At 42.8% G+C, this 11179-nt stretch overlaps 1 protein-coding gene across 1 annotated transcript; it reads right to left on the bottom strand.

The window, feature by feature from the left end:
- Positions 1-346: 346 nt before the first annotated feature.
- AMIGO2 (adhesion molecule with Ig like domain 2) lies at positions 347-10976 on the bottom strand. Its single transcript, XM_036401469.2, has 2 exons — positions 10571-10976; positions 347-3919 (listed from the first exon to the last, which is right to left on the bottom strand). The coding sequence occupies exon 2, from the start codon at positions 3844-3846 to the stop codon at positions 2281-2283; it is 1566 nt and encodes a 521-aa protein (XP_036257362.1). The 5' UTR covers positions 3847-3919; positions 10571-10976; the 3' UTR covers positions 347-2280.
- Positions 10977-11179: the final 203 nt, after the last annotated feature.

Raw genomic sequence — 11179 nt, forward strand, 5'->3', positions numbered from 1 at the left:
GCCCAGAGCTGTAACTGAGCTGCACAACTGTCTGCAGAGTACTTGTCTCTCTGCCTCCCACTCTGCCTCACCACCATTTCAGCCCTTTGGCCCTGGGTCACCCATCATCTCCTTGCACAACACCGAGGACATCCACTCGCTCGCCAACCATACATGTGAAATAGTAGGAAGTCATGCAGCTTAGTAAAATTTAGGGGAAAAAAAAAAAGTCTTTGAGAAGGAGACAATGTCAAACCTTTGCCACAGAGACAGATGACTCAACCTGATTTCAGCAAAGACATTGTTTTTTTCATTATACTTTATATGTAAAAATATAGATTTGGAGTTACTGCATATACACAGATGATAGAGGGAAAGAGCTTTATGAAGGGACACTACCCTGCTTGACAGCAGAAGCTATTTTTAAATTTACACAGAGAAATGTAAAATAAAAGACCCAAACTTCTGTTCATTTTCCTCTCCTCAATATTTATTATCCTCTACCTAGAAACATAATTTGCATTTTCGATTTCCCTGAATCTGAGTTAATGTCTCCAGCTTTTTTATAATTCCACATACTTTGTACACAATACAGAGACACTGCTTCCTGAACTAATCTGTTTGTCAGATAGCTTGTCTTCAAACAATTAGCTACATCAGGATTTCTCCGTAGCAAATCAATAGCTTTGGCTCAGCCAGATATAAGCTTTAGCATGTTGACATGCCTCTCAAAATAAATCACAAAAAATGGCAAGTGGCTGTTACAGTAAGCTGCTTGAAAATAAATTATGGTTGCCATACCATGTAGCCCTTTGATTCTGATTTAGTTTATCCTTTACCCTTTTAGTATATTCCCCCAAAATAGAATGAGACAGACATGCTCTATTTACTTGTCTTTGGTAAGCTGTAATTACTGAGAAACTCCTTTGAAGTTGCTACTTATCACTTAATGGGAGGAAGATTGGAAAAATCCAGCCCAGCCTCAAGGTATACAAGCTTTAAAAAAAAAAAAGGGGGGGGTACATATAATAGAAAAAGAAAATGCTAATAGAACAGAATGCTCATTACAATACATGCTCCATGCAACCCATATTGCATAAGAAGTCCAGGTCAGTTTTACCAGACTCATAAACTTTGACTGTGATACATGCAAGAAAGAAAGCAGTATAGTACAGACAAGGGCCAAGTCTAGGTACAATCTGTGTTTTCTGAATTTAGAGTGTGTAAAGTCTTTTATATTTTCATGAGTTTGTCCAAATACTGCATTTCCTCTTTTAAGAAGAAACTTTAGGATCAAATTTAATAAGGCTACAGAAACCGTGTGCCACTGAAAAAAAAATTTAAAAATTTCCCTGATTTTACAATTATCTTTGAAGAGAAGTCACTCACCCCTAAGATGAAGCAGAAGCCCTGGTGATGGTGGCAGATTTGTTTACCACATGTGATGCTAAGCATACAGTGAGCAGCAGAGGTTAAGGCAATTGGTTATAATTCATTCAGTTATCACAGCTTAAAAAGTTACTGCTGATTTGTATGTCCTCATGCCTGACAACTTTCAGTTTTTGACTGAGGCAACTGCACAGGTAGCATATTAACTTTTACCTGTTTTCATTACATTAAACATTTATAAACAAATACAAATACACTTCACGAGTAATCTCATGACTATGTTTTGAATAAAATTATTATGATGCCCCTCATTTAATGCTTTCAAGCAATTATTTGCAAATATGTTATTAGCTGAAAGCCACAACCATTCAGCCAGTGCTGCTAGGTGTTCTGGTGGCAAATCCTTTTGTGCCAAGCAGTCCAAGAAAAATCATGACTTTTTTCCTGTAGTGATTTTATGTAAAGATTTTGTGAGGCTATGAAAGGAATTGCAGGAAGTCTGGGCGTTTTTCTCCTTAGCCATAAGCTGCTTCTGTGCACACTTCAGAAGAGCTGAGTTATCAGCATGACTGGGTGTTGCATAGGAGTCAGCCTCTGCCTCTGCAGAGTCAGCTGTATGCACTGGAAGTGTCTCTAAACATTCATGAGAAATTGCTGTGTATGGACCAGAGAGTAAAACCGAGGCTGAGCTTGCATTAAAACCATTCACAGTAATGACAAGCTGTTTGCTTTTCCCAAACAAGCTATCACTGCTGCGTGGCCTGTACAGAGAGGAGACACAGTTCAAGGACTGACAAAACATACCTTTTTTTAAAACATTTTATCTCTTTTTATTTGTTTGTCCTGATGGTTTGCTACAGGCAAAGGAGGTATTCAGAAATGGAACTGCACGATACAAACACAGGCAGCAAACTAAGCTGGCGGCATGAAAGGTGTATCTGAGAACACAGAGTTGACAGAGTCAGAGTCGGATTTTGTTCGAGTAGTTTTTAAGATGCTCTCTGTAATGACACTGTCATTGGGGAACAGTTTTACTTTCCCATTCTGACTCTGTTTTGGTTCGTGCACGGGTTCCAGGAAAACCACCCGTTTACCAGTGCTGGCCTTCTTCTCGTCGGCTGGCAGCTCCTGCGGCAGTGCGGAATTCAGTATGGACGGGTGGGCACTGCTTTGGTTCAGCTTCCTTTTCCTCTTTTTTGCCTTACATTGACACGGGCAGGGGGTCAGATAGAGATACAGCAGCACTAAAATAATACTGGCCACACAGGCAGCAAGGGTGGTAAAAGCTGTATTAAATGCTTCATGAGCGTGGGACCTGTTCACTGTGAAATTGCTAACATTTATTCTGACCTCTATGGTTTCATTTAATAGTCTTTTCTTATTTATTGCAATGCAGGAATACAGCCCTGAGTTCTCTAGCTGGGCATCTGTTATCTCCAGGCTGCCATTAGGAAACACCTTGAAGTTATCGGTGTCCCTGTCTGGCTCCAGCAATCTATTGTCTGGACTAACCCATACAAACTGTGTGCCCATATCGCTGATTCTGCTGTCACAGTGTACAATCAGCCTGTCACCAACCTGGGCATCATGAATAAACCCAAAGGCTTGGAAAGAGCTGTTGATGGTACTTTCAGAGCAATTCATAACGCTGTCGTGCAGTAAAGGCAGTGTATTATGATCTCTTGGGTCTGACTGCAACAAACAGCTGTACTCATTTTTGAAGTCCACGACTGAGCTGAAATGCCTTTGATACCAGAAGACTAGCATGGAGTACAGGACACAGTCACAATAGAATGGGTTGCCATGAAGATAAATTCCACTAAGTTGTTTGGCTGGCACTGAACTCAGGCGCTGAACAGGCATCGTCTGGATGTGATTAAAGGAAATGTCCAGCAATACAAGGTCTGTCAGTTTATGTTTTCCAACATATAAGTCCAGTGGGAAATGCGAGACCAAGTTGTAGCTTAGGTACAGTTTCTGTAATTTGTACAATCCTCCAAAGGCTAAAGACTCGATCTGTGTTATTTGATTGTTGTACAGCAGGAGAACCTCCAACTCCTTTAGCTCCTGAAACACAGGGCTGCCCAGTGTTTTCAGGCTGTTGGATGACAAGTCTAGATACTTCAGATTTGGAGTTGTGGAAAAGCTTCCAGTGCTAATGCTGCTAATGCTATTATGATTGACTATTAAAGTGTTCAGTTTCTCAGACAGCACTGGGACCCATTCAGGCTCCAAAATCCCAATTCTGTTATAACTCAGATCCAGCCTTTTCATACATTTATAAAGATTTCCTGGCACTCGAGTGAGGTTCTTATTAGTGCAGCTTATGATATCACTGGCACAGATGCAGGCTGCTGGACACATCCCTGGGGCACTGCCACAAACACTCACAGTGAAGACCAAGAGGCATGCGAGTCCTCTGCAGTTCGCTTTAACAACTCCAAGTCGAGTAGGAAGTGTCCACCAGTTTAAAGACATTGTCACTGTCTTTTAGCTGTCTCCCAGTGCTCCTTGCCACAGATGACTTGTGCAGTTAGCTTTGCACTCGTTGCTGTCAAAAGAGGGATACACAGGTACAGCACGTTAACATTTACCATTCATACTCTGCATGATTTCTTATGCCTTTTGAAAAGTACAGGGAATTAATCCTTAGGGTTTCATACAATTAATTGTATAATCTAGTTCTAAGGTGATGTAAACTTAACATTGTTTTATGTAAACATGAAATTCTGCATTCATGTGTCAATATATATACTTTAGATACGGTATTTTTGTCTTCAAAAAGAATGCAACAATTCTTCAGTCTTCGACAAAGTAATGTAATTTCTGACAGTTCATTAAAAAAAAAAAATTGGAAATGTTCCTCTGTGGAGCATGACTTGGCAATGACAACCTCTACCTGTTTCCAAACCAACAGAGACAGAATTCCCAGCAGAAGAAAGAAAAAGCCTCATCCTAAAATGTTTTTTTTCTTGTCAAGTGGGAAGCAGTTCCAACATGCTTTTCTTTATAATCAGAAAATGTCACACATTTTCAAGCAAAGAGTTTTCTCAGGCTTTCTAGCTTTAAATGTCACATGAATTTCTTTCTTTCTTTATTTAGTAACCTATGGTTCAGGTAGCAACAGCCTATTTTCAAAGTTATTAAAGTTGTTCAATGACAATATTTTGTATTCTGCTTCTTTTACCTTTGCCAATATAAGTAATGAGGAAGAAATCTATGAAGTCCTTACCTCAGGCATAAGTTTTGGGACTATTCAGTAAGGATGAGTCAGCTCTTTCTCAAAACATAGTAAAGAAAAAAATATTTTGCTCGTATGTAGATAGAAAAACCCCAACCATACTCTTTTCTGAGACTATTTTAGAGTCAGTATTGTTTGAAACAGGGATGTAAGATTTGGCACAGTAGAGATTCTGTGCTAAGGGATATGCTTTTTAGCATCTTCTGAGAAAATGTAGACAGACATAGCAGAGGAATAAACATTTCTGTTGATTCTTACTCTCCCTACCTGTTTGAGTTTTTCAGTAAATTCACAGGCAAGCTCATCTGCATTGATTATTGTCACCCCTTCAAACTTCCTATGTGGTATTCAGCCCCCACATTATTATCCTCAAACTCATTTCTCCAATCTCACCCACATGTTGGAGCAGCATCTGAGCAGGGCAAACTCTGCCATGTCTGCTCTGCACTGCTGATAGTGGCTATGGCCAGGAGCCTGTGGACAGCGGGACGAGGAAAAAGAAGCAGCCTCAGATGGAAAGGAGGAAAATAAAAGAAGAAATTGTATTCTCTGATGATGCAAGATGGATGAAGAAAAGATGAGTCTTGAGGGCAAAAAAATTAAAATCAAGACCTACATGGTGAAGGGCAGCAGGGCAGAGAGGTAGTGGAAGAAGGGGAGAGAGAGAAGGCTAAGAGACACATAGGGAAGGAAAAGCAAAACCAGGGGAGGTGGATGCTAATGGAGCATCATCACTGTCACTAAAGAAACTGAGGAGGAGGTAGTCTGAGGATGCAGAAGTCAGTTAAGGCATATGAGACTAGAAAAGCAGATGAGAAGGGCATAAAGGGAAAGAAGAGGTCTAAGCAGAAGACAAACAAGAGTTTCAGGAGGTAAAACTTGGAGCACACCTCTCCAGGGAATTTACATCTGCTGCTTAAGAACCTAAGACTACCGATGCAATTAATTAATATATGTAAAAGGCAAAAAAATTCACTCCTCCTCAGTTCTTTATTCCCCTCTTCTGTAACCCTCTGCCAATCTGTCAGGCTGCTGTCTTCAGCTGACAAATCTACTCTTAAGTCAAGTGGTAGAAGATGTGCTATGAAACTAAAGAGCTGAACTTTCTAATGACCCACTAAAACACTAAAAGAAGAAATATGAAGGCAGCATGGGAGAATAGAACATTTCACTTTTCACAAGAACTTATATATACATTGGCTTTGTTTGCATTCCAAAAAAAAAAAAAAAAAGGAAAAAATATTGGCAAGACTGCCAAGTCAAATGTTCAAAACTGAAGTGTCAGAATTCCATTTTTCTATTTTAGATTTTATATACAGTCCTTGGTTACAGGATTGTTCAATGTACCCCCAAACCTTTCCTGACACTGTGCACAGGTTCTGAGGAAGAACAGGGAAAAGAATGGGTGATTACATCAAGAGCTTGATAAATCCTTATCCCTGAGAACTGCAGCTGCCCTAGCCTTTGCCACACAATTCCTGTGAGATCAGGCAAACTATGTGAATTGGTGACTATTACAAAATAATGAATATATTATAGCCACCAGCTTGGCACTTATAAAATAAGGAAGGCATGTTAAATTTGGGAAGGACTGATCTGAGGAAGTGCTGAGAAGAGAGTCAAAATGCTGTGACTCTGGCACTTCTGATTGCACAGGGATTCCTTGTTTATACAAGGGATATACTAACATGGTTTTAGCTATAGAAATGTTGTAATAATAAATTGTTTGTTTTGAATTAAAGTTTAATATCAGGATTCATAAATTCTTCTAGACTTTTAAAGTCTCCTGAAGCCTCTAACCACATGGGGTTACAATGGAAAGTTAGGAATCCAGAGGAGCATTTTTTAATCAGTCCTAAGCTCCTTACTTGTTTTTGCTAGTTAGGTGGTCTACAGCAACAATTAATAGATACAAGTTCTTCAAGAGGGTGAAGCATTAGAGAAACTGCCATCAAAAATAATTACGTACCATGGTGTGAATTTGTATGGTATACAGACATAAGGCACGATGCAAAAACCCTGGCAGATGAAAAAGGTATTTAGTAATGGCACATTTAGTTAGTCTACTGCAAGAAATAAGGCATCTGAAAACTACATTACCATAAAACCATGCACCTGAAGACTGGATTATAAAGCAAGCACAAAACAGGAGATGAACAGCTGCTGCAAAGGTTGCCTTTCCCACTAACGTGTGAATGCCTGATTCTGCAAGCTATGCAGCCTAATTTTTAATATAACTGCACTTGCAACAAGTGAATGGCACTTAAAAAAATAATTTCCCATGCTGAAAATAACTGTGGTGCTGGAGATACTCTGAATGGGATGTCCTAGATCAATGCTCAGGTTTGTAAGGGTAACCAAATGTAACACACTAGGCAACCTTGCATGTTTGCTTCTGTCCATGCCTACAATTATCTCATCAGAAACTCCAAGCTAGTCTGCAACCAAATCCCATGCGAAGACACAGATCAGTTACTGGTGTACATCAGCATACCACCTTACAGTTCTGAGGAGCAAAAACAGTTTGCAAAGGCTAAAAACTGGATTGTCCATTTTCAAAGCTCACTGGAGTGGCAAAATGAAAACTGTTTCAGATAACTTGACTTGTCTGTGTGGGCAAATCCAAATTACAGAAATCCTAAACATACCACAGAACACACAAGAATATTTAGAGAGTACTCTGATGAGCAGTTCCTTTCCATGCCCAACACACAGTGTAGTGCCTACATTCCCAACAGGTTCTTTGCTCTTTTGGAGAGTAGGACTGTTGAGCTGCAGCCTGCTCTTCAACCTGTGTTCCCCATATCTACTGCACAAACTACCCAGGATGTTCTGCAAAGCCAAGCATGTTCAACATAAATATTTATAGGGTATGTGATCATTTGAACTTACTCAAAATGCCTGCAATAAACATTTCTGAGTTGTAATGTGTTAAGTGGCAAGAAGAACAAAGCCAGCAACAAGCCCTATATTAAAAAATCTGGCATTTTGCTTCATCCCAGTAACACTACTTCAGGTCTTAGAGAAGACTTATTTTACAAATTTCAATATTGCATATTTTCTCAAGAGAGATATTGTTATTGAATACTATTAGCTAATGTGTGTCAACAGACTTTGGCCAAGCACTTCACCAGTATTTCTGAATGAGCTGGGTAGACACCTTTTCTGATTTATAGTAAAGCGAAGGACATGGTTGGGAGTATTGTTCTTGAATTCTGATCAAAGAAATAATTCTTTTGTGATGTTAAAATGCAATATTTTAAGTTCAGTGCCAAAACCACATTACTCCCTGAGATTATTTATCTGAACAGCAATGGTGCACATGCTTCTTAACTGTTCAAGAAGAAAGGTGGGACATATCCTGCTATCATAGGGAAAATTCTCTGTGGTCAGAAACAGCAAAACTGACTGCAACAACCAATCACATTCGAGAGAAGCTAAGGATTCAGTTCTTGTTTTGAACTTTTTAATGTGTTTCTTCCTGTTTTTTGTTTATTTCTGAGGGGGTTGTTTGTCGTTTTGTTTTTAAAAGTAATGAGCACTCAGAACTAGGAAAAGGGGACTGCTGGGCAACATACAGTCTCAACATCAGTTATCACTTGAAGATCAACTAATGTCCTAAACACTCCTTTCTCCTTTTTCTGGGCTCTGTCTCTCACTAATATGACATTAATAATATCTACAGCAGTTTTCCTATCCTCTGTAAGTACCTTCAGGGTTATTGCTGTTTCTCCAGTGGATTCTGTATACCAAACGACCTCTCCCAGTTCATTTGAGACCTTGCTAAAAAAACCTTATGTAGCACATCTTAATTTAAGCAGTGAGTTGGACTGGAGTTCACAATTCACCGGAATGATATTTTGCAAACACTACCATTAGTCTTTTCACTGTTAAAAAAAATTGGATTGGTAGATGTTATTCTTACTGTAAAGCATTTTCCAGTACATTGGTGATGCAAACAGTCCCATATCTGGCTGGTACTTTCTGCACAGTGAAAATGCAAGTATTTGCACACAATCCTGCTGCCTGGTGTACTACTGCAGGAATAGTGTTGAGCCTCTAGAGAGATCAAGCACTTGAAAACATTAAGGACCTCTGTTCATCCTCCAGAAGGTTCACACCATTTCTACATCCCCTACCTCCTTCCCTTGCACCACATCTCCTGTGATTGTCTTCTCTTGAGTCTTGCTCCAGTCTCAGCAGCCCACAAGACAATAATACATCTCTGCACCTCTCACTGACTTCTGATGTCCACATACGTGCTCTCCCCCGATACCAGTCTACATATCAGATGAATAAGGGCTGTACTAGTCAAACATAACAATACATGAAATAAATGTAAAAAAAAAGATGGCTCGGGTGTTTGTTTTCTCACATCTCTATTTTTTTTCTGGCATGACATTTGACAAAGGTTGCTCATGAACTCAGAAGCAAAAGTGATTTTTAGCATGGGGTTTTATTAAATGATAACAACAACATTATACAAGTATAATTATTCATGCTTTTAGTCCCGACTTTATGAATCCTGTTCAAGTACATGATAAAGCCATTAATTACATATAGACTAATGGCACCCTATGCAACTAGTATTTTAAAAAGTTATGTTTTTAAGGAAGGTCTGCATAAACTCACATTCTTGTGTGTGTGTGATACTGTCAAGAGGAAATATTCAGCCACCTCGCCTCAGTCTCCAGGCTCTACTCTGCCTTTATCACTCCTGAGTGGAAAAGGCACTCTGCATCAAATCTTCCTGACAGCTGTGCTCAGCATCTCTGACTCAACAGATACAGATCACCCAAACATCGTAATCCACGAGATTTAGTGACCTGATGGATTGAACAGCAAAGACTGTTGGTGAGCTACATCTGGGAGGCGTCTTGATACACTGGACTAAATCCCTGAGCCGGGCTACACTGTGCTTGCTGCAGGACCTAACAGTGATGAAAAAAACAGCTTTACATCATATTTGCAGCAAGCTGATCCCGAGATCAGCAAGGCAAATGGAGTGCTCCCTCCAGCCAGCATCTGGCCAGACCTCAATCGTGCTGAATTAGAGATTAATTTGTCCTAGGAACCGTAGCCAGATAAAATGATCATCTCCCACTAATCCCTCACTAAAGATTGAATTTCCTTGAAGAGATATTTTTTTCTTAAAACACGGTAACTCGATTGTCTTAAAGAAAACTGAGACACAGAAGAACAACTGGGTGATGTACAACAGAGCCTCAGTTGGACTAATCAACAGTCTCTTTACAGCAGTACCAGCTATGTAAGTCAACATCTCTGCACCTCTTATCCTTTGAGAAGGTACAAGGGAAATACACACCAGTGAAACAACAAATTCATCCCTTTTGCCATGCTACTTTGTAAATCAAGCTGCAACCAAGCTTCAACCTTGCAAATTACTTCAGTTGCTAAGGAGATCAGCAAATAATTAAGAAAAAATGCAATGATAAGTGGCAGTGCCTATTACAGTATCAGTAACCAGTCTCCAAGCAATGTCAGATCTTACGAAAGTTTAGTTGCCCAGCGAAGAATCCTCACCGCCTCCAAAAAATTATCTGAGGGCTAAACTTCAAAGAAACCCCCGCTGCATACGATTTGGGGGGAGTCTCCTGCCAATCTCACGGCGGGGACTGTCCGCTGCAGCCCCAGATTCCTACCGGGAGTCGGCGGAGAGCAAAGTTTCGGAGAGCCCAGCGACCGAAGAGGCTAAACCGGCATTGGACCGGGGGCACCCACAACCATTCCGAGGGGTCTCTGGCCGACTTCCCCGGGCAGGCGCGGCCACTGCCGCCGTTCCGTGGCGGAGGCAGGGACCGGCTCTCCCCGCCTGCTGCCGGGCTGCGCTCTCCTCCGGCGGCCCCTCTCAGCCCCGACTCCAGCCCCTCCGGACCCTGACCCCCGTGATCCTGGCTACCGGGGGGATGTCTGCTCCGCCACCCCGCCGGGCAGCGTTACCTGGAGCTTCCGATGGCCGCTTCATGTCCGGGGAGCGCGATGCCGGCCCCGCCGCCGCCTCCAGCCCCTGCCCCGCATGCCGCGCTCCGCTGGGCTCCGGGGGAAGTTGCGGGACGCCGGGAGCGCGGCAGCGGCTCCGCTGCGCTCCCCCGCGGACGCAGGCAGCGCTGGCCCGCTGCCCCCGGGAATGGAGCTGAGGCCCGGAGCTCGGCACCGGCGGCGGGGGAGCTCCCAGTCACAGTGGCGACACAGCGGGTTTTTATCCCCTCCTGCCTACGCCCTCCCGGTCTCCCCAGCCGCGCAGCACCCGTCTCGACTCCGCGCCGCTCGCCCCGACGCCCTCCCGGGTGCTTCGGCGGCAGCGGGACGGAGCCGTCGGTGCCCGGGGGAGGAGCGCCCCGGTGCCCCGGCCCCGCCCCTCGCCGCCCGGGGCCGCCGCCGCTCCGCCCCGCTCCGGCCCCACTGCAGCCCCCGCCGGCAGCCGCCAGGCTCCGCCGCCCGGGTGGGCTCTGCCCCTGCGCTGAGCGCAGCGCAGCCCGCCCGCAGCCGGGGGCAGAGAGCCCGGGGAAGCCCCTGCTTCGGGGGCTGCTCGTTAGAAATGCACCGAAA

The sequence above is a fragment of the Molothrus ater genome, chromosome 5, assembly GCF_012460135.2.
Source record: "Molothrus ater isolate BHLD 08-10-18 breed brown headed cowbird chromosome 5, BPBGC_Mater_1.1, whole genome shotgun sequence".
Lineage (NCBI taxonomy): Eukaryota > Metazoa > Chordata > Aves > Passeriformes > Icteridae > Molothrus > Molothrus ater.